The following is a 22,382-nucleotide window of genomic DNA, read 5'->3' on the forward strand; positions in this document are numbered from 1 at the left end:
GTGCAGTTAAAGTATTAATTTATTATGTACTAAATGCAATTTTAGTTAATAACTTGCAATAAACCAAGATTATTGATATGCAAATAAACAATGAGACAAAACCATGTTCAGTTTATGGATCCCATCTTAGTAATGCACATCTAATGACTAAGTTATTGCAGTCAGATTGTTAATCATAGAGTTCAGACTATCATAATCATAAACATGGACCAAATGGTGCTAGCCCTTTAAAATTTCTTCTGGCTTGCTAAAAGGAGTGTTCTTTTTGTGTGCAGTTGTTTTTTACCCTGCAGAGCAAGGAGAATTTTAAAAGGGCACAATGTAAGATGCTTGTTTGTACTTGCACTAAATGCCATTCAGTGATTTCCCTTATAACAGGGCTACTCAACACGCAGCCCACAGGGTGCATGCGGCCTGCAGCCTGTTTGTTTGCAGTTTGCGGTGTGGTTTGGGTTTACGTGGGGCTTAACACGCAGCCCACAAGTGGGAGCCAAAACAAAAGAGTAGTCAATATAATGGTCTTCTGTTGATATGTGTTTTAGTAGTTTAATTTCTGGACTGTCATTGCTCATTAAAAGTGCTGTTATGTGTGTGGAAGTCGGGTAAATATTGAATTTCCTTAATATCAGCAGAACTGACCTAAATGGAGCCTGCGTGTTGTGTACAGTAGTCTTGCCTTAATCTTGTGTTCATGCCCGTCAGTGTGAAAGAAGCTATTTGCATATATTTGCATACATATGCAACCACACTTATGTTGCGGCCCTCAGTATGTGCTGTGAGTAACACTGTGGCCCAGGGGCTTCCAAAGTTGGATGTCCCTGCCTCGTAAGAAGATAAAAGCTCTCCTTGTAAAGCCAACAAATGGAGACATTCCTTTAGCTGAAGTGGCAGGGTTTTGAAAGTCTTTATTTTAATCCTCTGTGGTGGATGGGTGGTGTATAGTGGACAGTTATGATGTCTGAATAAAATTACTCCTTTTGGAATTCTACAACAGTACTATGGCTCGAAATGCAACAGCTGCAGAATTCCAACAGCATGCAGCCATAGGACATACAGAGTAGGAGTGAACAACAGGTCTGTGCTTTAGTAATAATTTTGACTGCATGTTCCTACATTATTTCTCTTCTTTGCATGTTTGGTGATATACAAATAGCAGAAGTCAAGGACATGTCAATTAAACCAGCTGGATAAACCATGACATGCCAAATAAAACAAACTGTGTAAATAAAGATAATTGTTGCTGAAATGATAACAGGGAATGATTTTTCAAGTAGTCTTATAAAAATTAAGGTATAAAAATGTAGATTGCTATACATCGGGGGGAGGGACGTTTTGTGGGTTGGGGGCTGCTGATGCACAGAAAAATCAGTTGGGGTGCCAAGGACTGCAGGGAGGTGGTGGGGGAGAGGGAGAAAGAGGAGTGGGAGATAGACTGGAGTGCCAGCATGGGTTCTCCAATGCTGGGAGAGGCCCTAAACCTCAAGGACTAGATCCAGGCAACCCAGGGCCCCATCTGGCCGCTGGGCCTTAGGTTCACCGCTCCTGGTATAGATAAAGAGGGTCAGATCAACATGTGGAGTACATAGTGGTAGCTCTATCAATTTACACCAGCTAAGTATCTGGTCTAAATCTTTTATTCATTGTGAAAAGTGGCTTTAAATCAATCTCCAACACTAGTGATGAAAGCCTATTTGAAAAATAAGCAATATTTTGTAATAAAAAGCGTGTTGGAAGAGATATTTTAGCATTAAGTAACAAATTCCATGCACTATGATTCCTTCTCTGTAAATACAGTAGTTACCACATTGCAGTCTTTTAAAATAATAACAAACAACACTTTTTAAGGAGCATTCCTCGCCCACTATCATAGCACTTTGGGACTGGACAATGTCAAAACAGCTTTAACATAACAAAAAATGACAATGCGAAAGCCACTCCTTTGTCTAAATAACAAGCTAGGGTCAGAGCATGGGAAGATGGCTCAACACAAAGGAAAGGGGTAAATTTTTAGAAAAACAGAGTCAAAGTATTAAAAATTACCTCCCGGAGACAGAGGTGTAAGGCGTTCACCAGAGAGGAGCAGTTTACTTGTTACCACTGAAGTCTGTCTGAAATCGAGCCCTGGGTTGTAGTGCAGAATGAAGACGTTAGAACTGTGGTGGGGGCACCATCTGTCTGGGAGCAATGTTACCCTGATTACTCTTCCTCACTGAATACTGGCATAGAGGCCAGACAGAATCTGTCCAACAAAGTATTCAGTTACTGATTTTTTCACTCGTTTTATTACATGATTCTCTGTTTCAGATGCACAGGGATCATGTCCCAGTGAGCGTTATGTCTACACTACAACGTAATCCCACTTTTGAGTCCAGGCTAAAGCCTAATTCCGCTGCTGTCTACACTGCCCTAAACCAGGAGTCCCATAACCTGCAGGGCTGGAGGGCCCGAGCTTGAGTTAAACTGGGACCTGGCATCTGAGCCCTACTGCTTTGCAGTGTACTTGCAGCTCCACTTATCTTGGGTCCAGCTGGAAGTATCCCACAATTCCACAGGATAACTTCCTTAGTCCTGTCGATCCCCATGATTTGCAACTCACTTGGCTGGAAATGGAAGCCATCCTCCCTTCCCTTTGCAAATCGCAGCTCAGATCAGCGTTGCCCCATTCTTTTCTGATCACTGAACCACAAACACACTATCAGAGCATCTCCTGGCTTTACATTGGGAAGTGAACCTATCAAGCCTCCCGCAAAAATGAGTTGCTTCCTTGTAATAGGCAGGTGTGATGAAGCGGGGACTGTGCTTGCTCGGTTTGCTTTGTAATATTGCATGGGATTCCAACTGTCTGTAGCAACTCTGTGTGTGTGCCTCAGTTTCCCTGGGCACTGAACCACTGCCCACGTGGGGATGGGAATTTTCGGTGTGACTCTCACTGAGGGAAGGCTGCCTCAGGTCAGCACGTACACAATGGCCCAGGCTCTCTTGTAACCTGAGCCTAGGTGGAGGATGCAACCAGGTGACTCCTTTTGCCGGGGAAGCTGGACAACGGTGGAGGCAGGGCTGCCTGCAGGGCTGGGATCCGTTGCTGAGCGTGTGAGTTTGTCTCCACTAGCTCAGAATACAGGGAAGGAGTCCAGGGCCCTGGCTCTGGGCCCCCATCTCTCCCAAAACAGATGGTGCTGGCTGCTTCTGGTTCCTGTGCTAACAAGTCTGTTCTATCCTGTATCTAATACACTTTCTGTTCTACCTGCTGGCAGAGAGTCACATCTGGCTGCTGATGGGCATGCAGGGCCCGGTGACTCCCCATACCTAGCAGGGCAGTTTTCCAATAGAACACTGTGGTCCTAAGACAATAGTGGCCACATTTTAGGGGGGCAGGACATGCTAGGGACTCTGGCATCTGGTTACTTTGACTCAGGCTTGTGCATTGCAGTGTGGATGCCAGAGCCCTTGTTTTCAGCATGAATTAGAAAAAGACTCATTGTAAACTTATATACATGTAGATGCTCAAACCCTCAATCCCTAACATGGGTCAGTTGACTTGAGTACTATGAACGCTGGACTTACATTAGCGTAGACTAGTGCCATACTTGCTTGCAGGCTCTTAAAGGAGATGACATGCTGTGAGTATTCCAGCACACAGAACAGCCTTACAGGGAGGAGGACGCTAACCACTGAGAAACATAAGTATGAGCCTCTCAGGTAGGAGAGAATCTGTTTAGGTTGGTCTGAGCGGACATAAATAGGAGTTTGGGAATGAGGTATAACAGATACGTTATTAGCATCATTTATAGAATTTATTCTGCTATACTGTAAATACTAGGGATGTGAACGACAAGTCAACTATCTGATAAGCACATGCTTATTAGATAGTCAACAGGCTAGTTGACTAGTTGCTTCCCACCCCCCAGAAAGAGACAGCTGGGGAGAGAGGGGGAAGAAAGACAGGGGGCACTTCAAAGTGGCAGCACAGAGTGGAGCTTGGGGCCAGATCCCGGGCTCCACACGGCACTGCCACTTTGAAACACCGTGTGCAGCCCAGGGCCAGCTGGGGTGTCCCCAGGATGCATGCAGTGTTTCAAAGTGGCAGCACCACTTGGAGCCCGGGATCAGCTGGGGACTCCCCCGCTGACCCCAGGCTTCGTGCAGTGCTGCTGCTTTGAAATGATGTGTGGAACCTGAGGCCGGGCTCCCTGTGGCATTTCAAAGCAGCAGTGCTGCACAGAGCCAGGGGTCAGCAGGGGAGTCTCCAGCAGATCCCGCGCTCCATGTGGTGCTTTTGCCTTTCAAGTGTAGCAACATCCCTAGGGCTGCTGCTGCACTTCAAAGGTGAAGACGCCCTACAGACTAATCGAATAGTCAATGCAAAATGCATCGACTATTTGATTAGTCAATTATTCAAAATTTAACATCCCTAGTAAATACCCTATATCATCCCAATGTATAGCACATACTCCCCACAAATTCTCTGATTTTTTCCTTGGTGAGAGAAATCCTTCCCAAATAACATCCTATCCCTCTCACCTCATTCCCAGAGTAAGATTATTTGGAGGAAAGAAATCTAAATTGTTGGAATAGTAATGTTATTAAATAAATATTCTTTAATGCACATTAGGTTTGGACCATACTGATATCAGTTATAATGCAATCATATGCAATTTTTCCAATAGTAACTCAAATTCAGCCTTTCATCTATAAGGAATTATGGAGCAGTTTCTTTTAATTCATGTGTATGGTGTGAGCACTGACAGCACCAATTTGAAAAAAAATGGTAGTTTGGAGCTTCAAATGGATCTTTTATTGTAATAAATTAAAATCCAATATTAGCCAATAAGACCCATAACAGAAAACATACATTTTTTTCCCCTGAGTGTTTTCTCTTTTTTTGTATTAGATCTGATCAACCACAACAGCTCATGCAAGAGCGACACAAGTTAATGACCTCAGAGGGGTAACTGTATTAGTCTGTAACTAAAAAAAAAAAAGGTTAAAAAACAACGAGTTGTCCTATAGCACCTTAGAGACTAACAAAGGTGCTACAGGACCACTAGTTAACGACAAGAGTCAAGGGTTGGCATTTTGGAGAAGTAAATAACCTTTTCAAACTAAGGGGGATTGGAGCCCAACATAGCAAGTGTAATTAGCGAGGCCCAAAGTATCCTCTCCCAGGGAATGCCTGGAGGACACAGCCTAGGAAAAGGAAAACTTTGCCCAAACTGTTTCCCTCCCTATGAATGAACAGACAGTTCTGTCCCATGGATTGCAGGGGAAACTGCTTTGGGCAACAGATGTCTGTGCAATCTGTATGCAATCACTCTCTGTGTTGGCTCTTCCTTCCTATCCACATGGTTGTGCAGATCAGCTACAGCCAAGCAACTGTGGTTTCCCCAGCTGTGGCAGCTTAATCTCACAGGATCCCCCATTAAAAGGTAGGGGTGTCTTGCTTCAACTCAGTTCCCCCTCTGAGCAGATTTTTCACTAATCAGGAGACTACCACCCTGTGTTATGGCAACAGAACCCAGCACAACTCAGAGCTGAATGGAGCTCTCTGACCACTAAACATCAATTACTATATCCTGGGGCAAAGTGTGTGTGGGGGGGAAGGGAAGAGGAGGCAGGGACTCTGCACCACCAGAAGGTGCAGGGCCTCAGATAGAAGGGGTGTGTCTGGAGCAGCCAGCCCTCCACACCACCCAGACCGCAGTGCTGGACCCCTGCCACCGCCAGAGCTTCACAGAGCGGTGCTCCGGTGACAAGCCAAAGTGGCCCACGGTTCTGGCAGCCAACACAGCTACCGCAGCAACTGGAGCCCCAGATTTAGTTGGAATTGGTCCTGCCTAGAGCAGGGGGCTGGACTTGATGACCTTCTGAGGTCTCTTCCAGTTCTATGATTCTATGATCCCTTTGAAGTGCTGGGCCCTGGGGCAATGGCCCACTTTGCCTGCCCCCTCACCCCCGTTGGCGGGCCGGACTCTACAGCTCTACGATCACGAGTGCCAAAATCTTTGTGTGTGTCCGCCATTTCTCTGTCCTCTGGCACTATTCCTGGCGCCCCATGAGAAAAACACGATGTCGTTCTTAAATCCTAGGCACCTGGGCTGCTGAAAGCACCCTGGAGACAAGTCACCAGACTGAACCAGTCCATGGGGACAGATGTTCTAGGTGGGGTTGGAAGCATGGCCTACGACAGTGATCTCCCACTTTTTAAGCATGAGATCACCGTTTTGAATTTAAGTATCCACCCGAATACCTTTGCCCCGCATCCTTTGTGCCCCTTCTCCCAGGCCCCACCCCTGCTCACTCCATCCTCCCTCACTCCCCCATTCTTCCTCCCTTTCATCAAGCAGGGGCAGAGGGTTGGGCTGCAGACTCTGGTTGTGGGTTAAGGGATTTGGAGTTTCTCTGAGCTGCGCCTGGGGCAGGGGGTTGGGGTGTAGGAGTGGGTTCAGGGTACAGACTCTGAAAGGCAGTTTGGGTCGGGGGGGGGGTCGGGGCTAGGTTTGTGGTGCAGGAGGGGTTTATTGGGCATGCATTCAGGATGCAGGCTCCAGCTGGACACTGCATGCCACAGATGGTGCAGTGGGGCTCAGGAAGGCTCACCCCTACCCTGGCCCTGCACTACTCTCAAAAGTAGCCAGTAAACTCCCTCCATCCTAGGCCCTGTTGCAGCGGCGGATTTGGGGCAGGGTGGGCGGGGCGGCTGCCCCGGGCCCCACGCTAGCAGAAGCCCCGCACATGTGCCATGTCAAAGGGGGGGGGGTTGCGAAATTGTGCTGCCTGGGGCCCCACAGCACTCTCATCCGCCCCTGTCCTGTTAGGCTACAGGATGGGAGAGGGGGCACCCTGATATCAGGGCCCCCTCCTCTCCTTCCCCTGACCAGTAAGGGGGACAGCTCTAAGGCAAAGTGCAGGAGATGTGCAGCAGTGTTGCAGCTGAAGTGCTGGCACTTGATAGCCTCTTAGCCCAACCAGTCAGGATCGCCTGTCAGAGGCTCCAAGATCTACCAAAAGATCCCAAACTACTGGTTGGTGACCACTGGCCTACGATGTAGGCTGCCCAACACTTAACACTATGAGACTCTGTTTCCAGTTGCTTATATCTTGACCAAACTTTAACCATTTGGGTTGAAACTTGCCGTGCTGGAGGTCTGCCTCGGGCTGATTATCTGGAGAAAACCACAGCCCACAGGGCCTCGCCGTTTCTGAGAACAAAGTCACGAGAAAATGCAGTGTGTTGTACATTTAAAAAAAAAAACCAAAAAACAATGGCAGACCCTGTGTTTTGAGGCAAGGATTTGAAATTTGGATGGGGGAGAGGGCTCTTTGGGTCTGTGGCCCATCTACCTGTGGCCAAGAGAGGAGCTTTAGAAAAGTAGCAGTCATGCTCTTCAGAGACATTTCAGAATGGGCAGTGGGAGACCTGCCAGCTGGGGGATGCTAGCCCCCAGATCACCTGCCCTCTTTGTCACCCACACTGAAGTACAGAGTCCCCCCTTGCAGTGCTCCAGCTCTGTCCCCAAGCAGCAGGTAAGTGGTGCATGCCCGCCTCCCCGCACCCCCCAGTGCCCTCCCCAAGCACAGGGCAGGCAGCACTGGCCGGCCCTCCTTCCCTCTTACTACTGGGTGGCTTCAGCCATCACAATTCCTGGCTACAGCCACGCTATCCCTAGTCCCAGCATGCATCACTAGTAGCAGCCAACCTGCCTAGGGCAAGGGGCAAGCAGGAGGGGGCCTTTCAGAAGGAGTGCAAGTGCAGCCACGCCAGGCTATCTGGGGAAGCACAACCTCCCCCACTTTATCCTACATCCCACTCCTGCTTCTCAGACTGAAGCAGTGGAAGATTCCAGCCACGCTTCTGTCTTGACTATCCTAAACAGTTTGGTATCATCTGCAAACTTTACTACCTCACTGCTTACCCCTTTCTCCAGATCATTTATGAATAAGTTGAAAAGGATTGGCCCCAGGACTGACCCTTGGGGTACACCACTAGTTACCCCTCTCCAATCTGAAAATTTACCATTTATTCCTACCCTTTGTTTCCTGTCTTTTAACCAGTTCTCAATCCAAGAAAGGACCTTCCCTCTTATCCCATGGCCATGTAATTTACACAAGAGCCTTTGGTGAGGGACCTTGTCAAAGGCTTTCTGAAAATCCAAGTATACTATATCTACTGGATCCCCCTTGTCTGCATGTTTGTTAACCCCTTCAAAGAACTCTAACAGATTAATAAGACAGGATTTCCCTTTACAGAAACCATGTTGACTTTTGTCCAACAAATTATGTTCTTCTAACATGCTTCACAATTTTATTCTTTACTATTGTTTCGACTAATTTGCCCGGTACTGAAGTTAGACTTACCGGTCTGTAATTGCCAGGATCGCCTCTAGAGCCCTTTTTAAATATTGGTGTCACGTTGGCTACCTTCCAGTCATTAGGTACGGAAGCCGATTTAAAGGATAGGTTACAAACCACAGATAATAGCTCAGCAATTTCACATTTAAGTTCTTTTAGAACCCTTGTCCTTGCAGTGGGACATCCTCAATGAGACAGTGATCATGATTTTTCCCCTTCTTAATTTATGGATCTGAAAGCTGTTTTTAGGAATAAAACAGATGTTTTGGCATATCCCACCCTTGTCATGGAGACTCCTCATAGCACTAGAATCACTACGACTTCTTTGCCAAAAGATGAAACCAAATTCTGGAGAGCAATGTAAAGGCTGATTCAGTACAGGCAGTCCCCAAGTTACGCGGATCTGACTTATGTCGGATCCGTACTTACGAACGGAGTTTTTCTCGCCCCGGAGGACACGGGCAGTGGGACCGCCCAGACGTGCCGCGGTCCCGCTGCCCACGTCCTCTGGGGCGAGAAAAGTTGCTCCGCATCTCCCTGGTCTGCTGGGGGAGATCCCCCAGCAGACCAGGGAGACGCGGAGCAAAGCCGCGGAGGACCCGGGCGGCGGGACCGCGGCGCGTCTCGGTCCCGCCTCCCGCGTCTCCATGGTCTGCTGAGGGGGGGGGGGGCGCAGCTAGTGTGCCCCCCCCCCCCAGCAGACCAGGCTTTTCTCACGGACGCCTGTGGTAGAGCAGCTGGGGCAGCAGCATGGACTAGCCATCTAAGTAAAAACCTACCCAGACTTCCTAGGTACATAGTGAGTCAACTAACCCAAGCTGCTACACTGCTATTTTAAGAAAAAAACAGCAAATGGTCTGGTAGCACTTTATAGACTAACGAAACATGTAAATGGTATCATGAGCTTTCGTGGGCACAGCCCACCTCTTCAGATGACCGGAGTTATGAGTTGGGGATATGAAAACTCAAAATAAATAGGAGAGGGGAAGGAGAGGAGGGAGAGAAAGAAAAAAGGAGGGGGGTGAGAGCATCATTAATTATCTGGAGAATGGGTACCTAAGCAGATAAAATTCAAAGTCAATAGATAGATTCCTACAGGAAGGATACCACTCAGGGAGCTGTTAGCACCTTCAGTGGTTATTAAGTAGGTAGAGTCCCAACCAGCCCATACCATGATTGAGTCTATTAGCATGTGAATTGAATTTGTGGATGAACTGAGATTCCAGGGCTTTTCTGTGTATTTGGCTTGTAGAGCGGGTTTGTGACAAGACATCTACTTGCAGGTCAGTCAGACTGTGGTTAGGCTAGCTGAAATGCTCACCAACAGGCTTCTGTATATTCCCTTTATGTATATCTGATTTGTTGTCCATTGATTCTTTCCCGCAGAGACCGTCCAGTTTGTCCAATATATACAGCGTGTCTACACTGTAATGCTATTTTGGAATACTGGAGTATCCCGAAATAGCTATCCTGTGTCTTAATAGCAAGCCCGTTATTTCGGGCTCGCTATTCCGACATCCCTGTAAACCTCATTCCATGAAGAGTAAGGGATGTTTTGGAATAGTGAGTTATTTCAAAATCTGGCTCTGTGTAGACAGCACCAAAATACAAAATAAACTATTTTGAAATAAGATACACAATTTGCGTAGTTCAAATTGCATATCTTATTTCGAACTATGGTGCAGTGTAGATGCACCTGTAGTGGGTTACCTTGAGGGAAGAATGTTCCCAGCCACACTGTAACTGTACCCTTGACAGCCTTGTTAGGCAAGAGAATTCCTTCCTCGTCCTGGCCCAGGCCTCATCCAGCTCCTCTAGCTAAATGGAAGACATAGAGTCTATCTGTAAACGGGTTTATGGGGTGCCCCGTTGGCACAGCTATCTCTCCCTCAGTCCTGTGCTCCCGTCACCTTTTCAATCGCCCTCCGGCGTCCCAGTTTGTGCCACTACCGGCCTGTAAGACCTCTCCTCAGTCGAGAGTCGCCTAGCCTCCTGAGGCGGTGAAAGGGGGGTCCGGGCCTGCCCCCTCTCATGGACCCCAGCCCAGGGCCCTAAGGACTCAAACGTCTGTGTCGTCCGGTCCGGCAGGCAGGGCGTCCGCCGTAACTCGCCACTCCGCAGGCTCCCTTTGCCCGCCCTGAGCTACTTCCTCTCCCCGCCGTCACTACTGCGTCCGAGCCGGCGGGCTTACCTCCTCGTCTTGGGTCCCATCCGTTGCTGCTCTCTGCTGCGGGGGGGACTCTCTCCGAGCTCCCCCCATCTCTGGCAGCTCCTGGGGTTTAAATCCCCACACCGTCTCCCGGCCCAGGGGATTCTGCCCCTCCCTGTGTGGGCCTGCTTCCGGCCGGACGGCGTGGCCGCATGGTGACGTCACCACTGTCACGACGTCAGACGGAATCCCCGGCACGCCCGGGTGCCCCACCGCGATAGCTGCCTGGGAGCATCAGGCGCACCGCCGGTATGCCGCTGTCGGGGCCGCTCAGCCCCCAGGCTGAGGTGTGTATGGCTCTGCGGCACCCGTCTCCGCCCCAAGAGCCGACATAAGCGCGGCCACCAGCGGGACCGGAGTGCGGGGCACCTCTGCCCCAGCTCAGTATCCCTTTGCGATTACTGTAAGATCCAACTCCAAGCGTATCATTTATTATGTACACAGTATTTCTCTAGCTACTCACGTTTTTATTTTTTAGCATTCTGTTTGCTTTGATAACTTCTACACAGAGATAATTCTCTGACAATGGTCAATCTTTTCTTTTTGTGGCCAATTGTCTTTATAAACAGTTCTTTATATTCACATTTCTTTGTTGTAAGAACCTTTACTTCTGCTTTGTGAAACTAGGCACTATAAGTATTGATAGCATCAAATAGTATCAAACAATAAGGAGAAACACGCACCATTCTTTTTGCTAGCACTACAACACGCAGCTGCATTTTCCTTCCGAGGAAATTGGTGGTATTTTCTTCCATTATATTTTAACAATTTTAAAGCGGTTTAAATGTGAAGTGCAAACAATTTATCTCAGGAGCTCTTTAGAATGTACTACTTCAATACTGCCAAAATACAAGTATATTCATCCTCCTTCTTCAGACTAAACTAACACAATCTGCATGCAGAGCAGTTATTTGACACCTCCATTCACCATACCTTATTAGCCCAACCCACAGAATATTTAGGCACATGAGTAACATAACTCATTTGATTAGGTCACTGAGGTACTCAGGATCAGACTCTAAAACAAATTCTAGTGTAATTCCTGAGTCAACTAATGGCTTGGTTGGATATATGATAAAGCTTTATCAAGTTTGTCAGAAGCTTTATGCTCCTATGTTAATCTGATATTACTACCCAGCTAGGAAAAGCTTTCACGGATACATCCATCATGAGATTCAAGTTTGCTCCACCGTGTGATTGTTTTACTTACTCCTGTCTTTTCATCAAAGATTTTGATTCCTCCAAAGGAAACAGTTAAAAATATTTTCTGTTTATGTTCTCCTTTCGAACGAGCTGCAGCGACAATTCCCTGTTGAGACAAAGAATGGTGGGGTTGATTTCACTATGTTTTGTTTTAATTTTTGGTAGGTGCCCCCAACACAACAAAAACTAGGGCATCGCTTTAGAGGAGCTGAGCACCTGCTGCTTCTCTCTAGTTTCCAGGGTGCATCAACACCTCTCAAAATCAAGCTAAAGGTCTTCCTTGTTATATGCAATTGCAACTAAAAGATCAATCCAGATATAGCCTCCTCCTACTGTCATCGTCTACCATTTTCCCAATACTAATTTTCTTCATGTTCCTCACATGTTGATGCATGATTCACACAGAAATACTAACCAACTACCCTGTCCTCCTCGGAATTTGTTCTTATTTGAGCTGAAGATAATCTGTGAATTCTAGAAGACTTTTTCACTCAGCAATTTTATTTTTTCTTGCTTAATAAGGCAAGAGGGAAAAAGTTCTCTCGTTCATGGAAACAGAATGAGCCAACTGACCTTTCATTTTAAAAGAAAGATCTTCTTTCCCAGTTAACAATAATCCTTGATTGAAAAATGTGGTACCTTTTGTCCAGTGGACTTAGTCTATTATTGAACTCTTCTGTCTGGTAGGTGGACCTGCTATATGTGCATTCTCTGTGGCATTACAGCTGAAACATAACCTGGCACTCACATAGCAATTTCTCTTTCTATCTTCAGAGTCCTACTTCTATTAGTTACCAATGTTACCAACCTAGGATTCAGTGACACAAATTACATCTGAGAATAAATAAAAATACTTAGCCTAACACTTTGTATCTTCAAAATGCTTTACAAATATTAACTAATTAATCCTCAGTAAACCTCTATGAAGGTAAAAGCTAGACACTCTAGGTCAAAAAACAAGTATATGAATTTGTGAAACCACCTGCTCTGGATGGATCTAATCATTTCACATTAATTAGGAAAGTCTGTCCAGTACACTAGCAGAAATCAAGCATTCTGGAGATAGCGCAATGGCATTTTTATGGGAGAAAGATTAAAAAAAAGGCTATTCCAGAGTCCTACAGCCATAGGTCTCCAATCCAGCTTATTGGCTGATGGAACCAAGCAATAAATGGAAAACGGCCTGTATGCAGATGAATCAGATGAGAGGCTTGTGGCAAATGCTGTTGTAAAAAAATTAAGGGCCCTCCTTTAAAACAGATTCCCTCCCATTACAATATATTCATAACTCTTTTTCAATCTATTTATCAGGAAACAGTTACAAAATTGTTGAACCACAAGATTTGTGTCGCTCTTCACTCCTCATTCATATTGCTTTATGTCACCTCCTGACCCTTTTCCTCTGCTTGTCTGTTATCCACCCAGAGATCATATAGCCACCCAGAGATCATAGAACTCCTTAGAGTAAACACTATCTTTTAGCTTCAGAAAGGGCCTAGAACATTATGGACATTATGTATCATGCTTTTCTGCTTATAAAAACTAGAGATGGGCCAACACCTCAAACCCAAGCCCCATATTTTAGAGGGAGGAAAGGGGTAAGTTAGATTAAAGGTCCAGATAAAAGCCATCTTTCTAGAGCATGGATTCCTAACATCAAAACGTGAAACAACTCATTGGTGATGCCCCAGTTTATCAGTGTCAGAACCTCTAACAGAACTAGCCAAATTCTATTGTATGACCCCTATGTGTAAAGCTATCTAAGAGACGGGGAATTTGACTGAATGCCAGGAAAGCAGAATGACTAAGCGTTCAATTGGGAATTCTCCGTACTTGATTCTGTAACACTTAAACATTGAAAGATACACTGCACCTTGAGTTTCATCATGGAATCTTGGCATAACTTGTCTCCTCGTGCTGCAGAAACCTCATCTATCCCAATCAGTTTTGCTTTGTACCGGACACCATCCCCTTTAAATCTCTTTATTAAAGTGGCTTCACTGCGATCCTGACCTGAAAAGACATAAGTGAACATTTGAAATTGACATGACCGAATAGAAAAAACAAACAAACACTCACAGGTAAGTTTAAGGTTAAATTTATGTTCATGCCTCGGTACCTGCACATGAGTATTTGCATAAAATTAGGAGAAATTTCCAAGTGAAATTAAATCTGATTTCCTCAGATGTGCACGGAATGGTATTGCATGCATATGAAATCTCCTGCATGAAATTTGCAAGCCACATAGGTTTACAGAAATAAGAAATGAGCCTGAATTAAACCCCCATGCACTTGAGTACTTCTGATCAGTGCAGGGTGTTGGAAATCGTAATCCTAATCAGAATTTTGCGTCTTGAGTCCACCTGTAGTAGAGACATGACACTGCTTCTCTATACTCCAACTTGCTCAACTATATCAGTACTATTTATAATGTCAAGATTTGTATGTTATCATTCCCATTTCACACAATTAAAAAAATACATTTGTCTATACAACTTTGCTGCTCAAAAGTCATGGCAACTACTATGCTATCCTTTTTTGTTTCTTTGTACATAGCAACCACATAAATGCCACTAGGAATTCAGAGAGTCATCCTGAGAGGCCAGGAGAAGGAAAGAGAGCAATTCTTATTAAAAAGGAATTTGCTTTGAGTGAGATAGATGCTGAGAGGACAAACAGAAACAAGAGAGAGTGTAAAGCTGAGAGTCTACAACAAACCCTGAGAAGGAGAACGTTCCTAGAAAGACAGCAAACAGAGGCGCTTCCAGGTGGGTTATTCCTGAGCATTTACATAAGCAAGAGTAGATTCTGCACCTTGAGCAGTTAAGGAAAACAGATGCTTTGGGCATCATTCTTTTTGAGAGCCGGTTGCAGACCTGTTTTGCAGACTGTCTTTAGAAGTTCTTGATTAGGATTGGTAAAACAGATGTGAGTTTGTGAGTGACTGCAAATTAGAGACTTTAATAGCAGGAGTCCAACAAATCTAGTGACTTATGAAAAAGTAAGTTCCTGAAGAAACAATGAGGAGTCTATGGTAGTTTAGAGATTAACAGATTTATTAGGGCATAAACTTACGTGGGTAAAACCTTCTTCATCAGATGAACTGCAATAGAAGTTACAGAAGCAGGGGTACATATAAGGAAGAAGTTGCTTGTGTTCAAGAAGTGTGGGTAGAATTGGGTCATTCACACCATTTGGTGAGGAGATGTGAATATCCAGAGAGGGAAAACTGCCTCTGTAGTGTGTTAACCAGTTGAGAGCCTTATTCAATGCTAACTTGATAGTAGTGAATTTTCAGATGAATTTCAGTTCAGCTATCTCCTTTCATTATGAACATAAGAACATAAAAATGGCCATACTGGATCAGAAGAAAGGTCCAGCTAGCCCAGTATCCTGTCCGCCAACATTGGCCAATACCAGATGCCCCAGGGATCACAACAGGTAATCCTTACATGATCCCTCCCCTGTCACCCACCTCCAGAGAAACAGAGGCTAGGGACACCATTCCAACCCATCCTGGCTAATTGCCATTGATGGACCTAACCTCCATGAATCTATCTAGCTCTTTTTTGAATCCTGTTAAAGTTCTAGCCTTCACCGCATCCTCTGGCAAGGAGTTCCACAGGCTGACTGTGCGCTAAGTGAAGAAAAACTTCCTTTTGTGTGTTTTAAACCTGCTGCCTATTAATTTCATTTGGTGACCCCTAATTCTTTTATTGTGGGAATAAGTAAATAATGTTTCCTTATTCACTTTTTCCACACCAGTCATGATTTTATAGACCTCTATCATATCCCCCCTTAGTCTCCTCTTTTCTAAACTGAAAAGTCCAAGTCTTTTTAATCTCTCTTGATATGGGACCCGTTCCAAACCCCTCATCATTTTTGTTGCCCTTTTCTGAACCTTTGAAAATTTTTTGTGGAAGGATGGCTACTTTCAAATCCATTCGTGAATGTCCAGGGAGGTTAAAGTGTTCCCCTACAGGTTTATGTGTGTTACCAGTACTGATGTCTGATTTGTTTCCGTTAATCCTTTGACATAGAGACTGTCTGGTTTGGCCAATATACATGGCAGAGGGGTACTGCTGGCACTTGATAGCATATATTGCGTTAGTAGATCTGCACACAGATGAGTCCCTGATGGTGTGGGTCATGTGGTGAAGTCCTGTGATGGTGTCGCTTGCATAGATATGTGGACTGTATCCTCCACTTCAATTGATGCCATGAAGTGTGTTTCATCCATGGAAGTTTATGCCTTATTAAATCTGTTACTCTCTAAACCCTGGTCTACACTAGGGAGTTATTTCGAAATAACAAGCGGAGCATCCACACTACCACGTCTATTATTTCAAAATAAGGAGCTAGTTATTTTGAAATAATAACTTCTACTTTCCTTGGTTATTTCAAGAGTTATTATTTCGAGTTCAGTTATTTCAAAATAATTTCCTATGTAGACATGCCTTAAGGTGCCACAGGAGTCCTTGTTGTTTTTGCAGATATAGACTAACACAGCTACTCCTCTGATACTTCCCTGAAGAATGTTGAAAAGAAGGAAGAGTTGAAAGTCTAGACACTGACCACTTCCAATAAAAGAAGCGAGGATTACTAAAAACTAATGGAACACAAAATAGTTACTAATGCAAAAAAAAAGAAGTGTGATGCTACCATTCTTCTGTGAGATTAGGAGGGTTACGGATTCACATGCTGCTTTCCTTTTACAGAAGCAGGAGAGACTGAGCAATTGAATTAGATGAACCACATGTAGAGGCATTGTTACAAGGTACAAAATGAAAGGGGCACAAATAATGTAACTCAGAAGGGATAGGACTATGGGGTGGAAGAGAAGAGGGAAAGAAAAATGAAAACCTATACTAAAATAGTGACAGGACCAAGTGATAATCTTCAGATTCAAATCTGAATCCAAATTTCCACAAAGTTCAGAAGTGTTTGGATGTAGAATTTTGATTCAGGCAAAATCTGTAGCATGGGGTAACTGAACCTGCTACTAGAAAAGAAAGCAAGGGCTAAGTCAAATCCAGTATGTCTTCACAAGTGACATCTGAAATATCTAAAAGACCTACGAGGAAAAAACGGATCAGAAAAAGAGTTCAAGTTTTCATTGAGAAATCCAAAACCCAGATCCTGAAAACTTCTGGTTTTCAGATGAAACTTTTTAAGGTTTTTTGTTTGTTTGTTTGGGGTTTTTTTTCAGGAAAAGTTACAATTAATAAAAGTTTTAAATATTCCCATTTTCTGACCAGCTTTCCTGAGAAGGAAAGATCAAAAGAAATATTCACAAATTAGAAATGCTGAGCACTTCAGTGGCAGAAGTACGTGCTTAGAACCTCAGAAAATTAGGTCACTTGTTTAAGTGCTCACCAGTGTATTTACAGTATTATTATTTCTATTGTCTAAAACGTGGAAGGCCTCGTCATGACCATGGTGCTAAGTGCTGTACTAACACAGGATAAAAAGATGGTCCCTGCCCTCAAACGACTTACAATTTAAGTAACTAACAACCTAATATTAGGAGCCCTAGATTGAAAAATGTGGTCTCTCTATCTCTTCCAGCTCTACTTTCTATTTCACAACTTGCATATGACCACTTTAAAAAGTGACTCCTACAGTAGCAACAAAAACTAATAGCTGCTTCCATATGCATGCTTCTAATATGTAGAATTTAGAGACTTCTTTAAAAGCAATTAATAACTAGCAATTCAACTACATTTACACACCTACTAACCTGATAGACTTCTTCCCTCAATCTATGATTCTCTAAATCTACATGATTTAAATCCTTATAACCTTTTCATTGGGAAAAATACTTAACAAACATGCATGAGAAAGAACATTTACAAACGAAGGACTCATTTGGGATCCTCTTCCCACCCACAATACTCAGCAGCACTACAGTTCACATTATGCACAAGTGACCTGCAAAATTTCATGGCAAATATTAGCCCATGGCAAATATTTTATGGCTGAATTATAGCCCACTAAAAAATAAGGGCTATGACAAGCGATCCCTGTCATCTGTCTCCCTCTCTCAATTAGGTTTCCCCTCTGCATTCCCAAAAGGGATTAAATGGGGATTGAATCTTTATGCTCTTAAATTATATTTTATAAAAGACTAATGGCAGATAGATGATGAGTCAGACACTGTAAGTAATGTTAAAATTATGGCTTAGGGAAATGCTGAGGCAGATGTTAGTATCGACAGCTAAAGCAATGAAAGAACATTTGCTATGCTAAGCCCTGAAAAAACATCCAGATACACTACAATGCACAGCCAGATTAGTGGGCTTCGCTGTATATCTTTCACGTGTGTAAACAACATGTCTACTCAATTTTATGTTGCAGTAAATAAAATCCAATCCACAAAACATTCTCACCAATGGTTTCCAATCTTATATACTCATTATAGTAAAAAGCAGCTGTTAATTAATATTAATATTGCCATCACTCTAAGCTCATAAGTGATCTGCATCACTTTCTGTAACTACATCATGATCATTAACTTGTACCCAATTCAGATATTTGCAAATTTATAGTCAAACATATGATCATTTTTTTCTTTAACTCACAACACTGACTGTCTCATTAACATTCATTTTATGGCTCTGTATGTTCACATGTAACACTCTTTTCATGAAGGGACATTCAGCATTGATTAAGAAATGGATTAAACAGAATGAAGTGCTTTTTGGCTATAGGATGGGGGATGGACAGCAAGCTGAGAGTGATGTAGGAATTGTACAATATGCTGGAAATGGAAAATGTGCAAAAACTACAAATTCATGAATAAAAAAAATTTAGGCTTTGGAAGTACAATACAAAATTTAGATCTTGTCTAAATTACAAAATTAACCCTGACATGGTATTTGCTTCTCCAAGTTCTTACACGGTGCCCATTAACATAGTACTTGAAGACCTGGTATAGGCTATCCTCATTATAAGTCCAAGATACTCTCCAAAAAATCTAGACTTATAGCAAAACAACTTAAAGCGGGGATTTTTTTCCCCGCAGTTGACTTCCATTTGCACAAATTGGGTTGCTGGGTTTTTTTGTGCAACTTAAGAGAGGGGAGGACTTATAATGCATCAGTTCCTACAACCGTCGACAACGTTAGTGCAGAAGAGATGTATACCAGAGCTACTTATAGTGGGGACGCCCTGTGGTCTCCCAGCAAAGTTACAAATACGTTACTTTCCTGCAGCGTGGACATGACGGGTCTCTATTTTAACTGTGTTCGCAATTCCTGATGAAGGCAGCTAGATTGCAAGAGATAACCTTGTTTCACCAATACTAAAGTAACCGAGTTCCCCAATGTGGTTCATTTTGTATAGCATAGATGGGACTTGAAATTTAAGGCAAACGGATGTCTCATTTGTATGATGGGCATGTACGCAGCAGACAGTCTGGACTCACATTCAATGTGCCTCCATTAAAAGGGAATTTTTTAATGAAAATTCTTGAGGAAGGTCTTCTTTGTTTTAGAAATGGAGTTTTGAGGGAGTTTGGGTGTAAGAGGGGGCTCAGGGTTGGGGCAGGGAGATGGGGTGAGAGAGGGAGTTTGGGATCCTGGCAGTGCTTACCTTAGGCAGCTCCTGGACACATCCACATATCCCTGTGGCCCCTAGGGGCAGGGGCAGCCAGGACAGCTCCCCACGCTGCCCTTGCCTGCAGGCATAGTGTTATACTATGGATAATACACCGGCCATGTCAAAAACAAATGTTTGCCTGCAAGTCAGTGCCTCTCAGCCCTAGAATTGCTAGCATGGATAGAAGTTCATGAAGTATGTAAATACATGCCACCAGGACAGTAAGATAACACCCAGCTGAGTACATGATAAAATAGACTGAAACACAAGAGTATAAGCATAACAATGCGTAGTGAATGCTTTGGAGGAAAGTACACAGGGAGGTACCAAATGTGTCATTAAGGCGTAAGATGATATGAATGGTGTGTATCATACATTGTTCATTTCTGTCTATAAATGATGGGGAACCTCACTTACCTCTTAGGCCAGCGTAGGGACTGATAGTGAAATCCATACTATCAACTGAGCCATGTCCATTGTTCCAGGTACAAATATGTAGAGGCTCAGAGGCCATCTGGCTACTGACAACTATTAATGTACTTCGACAGTAAACTTGACTTAGGTGCCTTCATATCTTATCTGAGTCTGTGGTCTTTGGGGGCTGTCGTGAAGACAGTCATGCTACTACCTGTGCAGAGCTGGCATGATATACTTAGGGAGCACACGAAAACGCACACAAACGTTTACCATCACTGATGAAGCAGGAGAACTGTCAGGACGCCACACCAGCGAATCTTAAATTTACTGTATTGCTGTCCTGAACTATTACAAATCTTATTGCTCATTGCAGTATAAGAAACTTCATAGAGAAGCTTCATCCTGAGGTTTATCACTCCCCGTTGTGGTTTCCAGAAAGATGGAAGTCACATTAAAAGGATGGAGGTTCCCACAAACAATAGCACTTTTAAAACAAATTGAAGCCTCAAAACATTATCAGACTATACTGTTCAAATTAAATATAGTTTTAACAAGTGAACATTTCTTTCTATGTGACACATCTGCTGAGATCTGAGCACAGGATTCTGTAATTCTTCTGCTACAACTGATGCTACAGATGCCTGAATATGCTGGAGGGTAGATTGCTAATTTAGGCTTCAATCCTGAAGATGTAGGGGAGCATCCAGAGCTCAATGCCAGATTAACATATATTTTGTTTTACAGGCTGTAAAAGCCTTCAGAATGTAAATACTTAAGAACAAACTTTTACAACACCTAAGTCCAAAAGACAGTTTTCAACCATGTGTTCTAAATTCCCATTGTGAACAGCTCTTTGCAAGCAAACATCTGTATCCCAACACAATAAAACCAAGAATCCAAAAATTCTAAAACTGGATGGATTTTTATAACACAGGCTCAGAAAAATACAAAATGGCAAAAAAGCGATAAGTGTTTCACAAATCTGATTTTAGAAATTCATTTCCATTCTACTCCTAAAGGCTTCGGCGTTAAAATAGGCAAAAATGTTTTGTTTTCTGCATATGCATTTTAAATTCACATTGGCCCTTTAATATGTAAATGAATTGGTAATTATCAAGTCTATCCTCATATATACTGTGGTTCACCTTTAAGCCAAACTACATGTTCCAGCTGGAACCGCTGTTCCTGTGTGACCTTCAATGGTGTGACCTTTGTTGTTGAGTTAGAACATTACACCTAAACCTCTTTACCCTTTTCACTCAACTGATAAATCCCTAGAGCCTTTCAACATAACTGTTTTTCTGAGTCTGCAACCAAAGCAGAGACATCTTTGTCATCAAGGACAGGAGTTAAGACTATTTTAGCTAGGTCCATAAATAAACAATAAAAGTAAACAGATAGTATTAGTGCATTTTATTCAAGGTACCACTCATTTTATTACTGAGGAATGGGGAGGAACAGAGGTTAAGGAACTTGCTAAATTTCACAAAACTGGCACACCCCAAAACAAAACCCAAGGTCCAGATACTCAATTCCATGCTACTCATGCACTCTATAAACTATTTTAGATGCCAACTGAAAAATAAGTTATTGAAGCTGTGGCTGGGTCTCCCTGGCAGCAGGGTAGCCTAGTGGTAAGGCCCCAGGATTAGCTGGTAGAAGAGAGGTGCAGGCCACTGTTACTGGTGCCCCGGGACTAGGAACTCTGGCCCACTATGTTAGTCAAGGCCTTAAGTTTGGGGCGTGGCCCCAAGAGTCCAGGTTTTCCCTTTTAGAGAGGGTTTCTAGCAGGGATGCGAAGGACTAGTCGACTATCCCAGTGGTGCGCGACCTCCAAGGGGGTCGCAGACATCTTCCTGAGGGGTCGCTGCGCTGCACGGCCACCAATGGCTGGACCCAGTCCCTGGCTACCTGGGTCTAAGTGCTGCGCCACGCAGCGGCCAAGGGCCAGGCCCAGCCCCTAATTGCCTGAATCTGAGCCCCGCCCTGCGCGGATGCCAACGGCTGGGCCCACCCATGGGGGTTGTGGTGGAAAAAAGGTTGTGCACCACTGGACTATCCGATAAGCAAATCGAGTCCAGTACCTTCCTCTTTCTGATAGAGGCAGCAAAGCGGGGGGACCGACTAGTCAAACTTGTTGACTAGTCCGTCCCTCCGCTTTGCTTCCTCTATCAGAAAGAGGAAGGTACTGCACTCGATGACCATGAGGGCAGGGGACTGGACTCGATGACCTCTCGAGGTCCCTTCTGGTTCTAGTGTTCTATGAGTCTATGATTCAAAGAGTCAGCAGCACAACAAGTCTGGGGCCAGACCCCGGGCGGTGGTGCTTCTTTGAAATGCTGCTGCGGGAGCCTAGAGTCAGACTCCTCCCCACGTTTCAAAGTGGCAGTGCCGCATGGGACCCGGGGACATCCAGGGAAGAGGAAGGGGAGATGATGATTTTTTAGAAACATGATTTTATAATCTTCAGCAACATACTCATGGAATATTTTTAAAGCAAATTTTAAACTAAGGTCGTGTAGACTCACATGGTAAATTCAGAAACTGATAGCACATGCCTGGAGTTGCCAAATGCCTTTTAAATGGCTTCCTTACCAGTTGCATG

The 22,382-nt window shown here is 44.1% G+C and overlaps 1 protein-coding gene across 17 annotated transcripts in view; it reads right to left on the minus strand.

Moving 5' to 3' along the window:
• Positions 1-22,382, minus strand: part of DAB1 (DAB adaptor protein 1) — a 772,627-nt gene that overhangs the window by 100,154 nt on the left and 650,091 nt on the right. For all 17 annotated transcript variants that reach the window (XM_014578749.4, XM_075936060.2, XM_075936067.2 and 14 more), the window contains 2 exons: positions 13,635-13,774; positions 11,769-11,867 (listed from right to left, as the gene is read on the minus strand). In XM_014578749.4, coding sequence (XP_014434235.3) covers positions 11,769-11,867; positions 13,635-13,774 — 239 coding nt within the window. The remainder of the gene's footprint in view (positions 1-11,768; positions 11,868-13,634; positions 13,775-22,382) is intronic.

The sequence above is a fragment of the Pelodiscus sinensis genome, chromosome 9 (genome assembly GCF_052426305.1).
Source record: "Pelodiscus sinensis isolate ZL-2025 chromosome 9, ASM5242630v1, whole genome shotgun sequence".
NCBI classification, from domain to species: Eukaryota; Metazoa; Chordata; order Testudines; family Trionychidae; genus Pelodiscus; species Pelodiscus sinensis.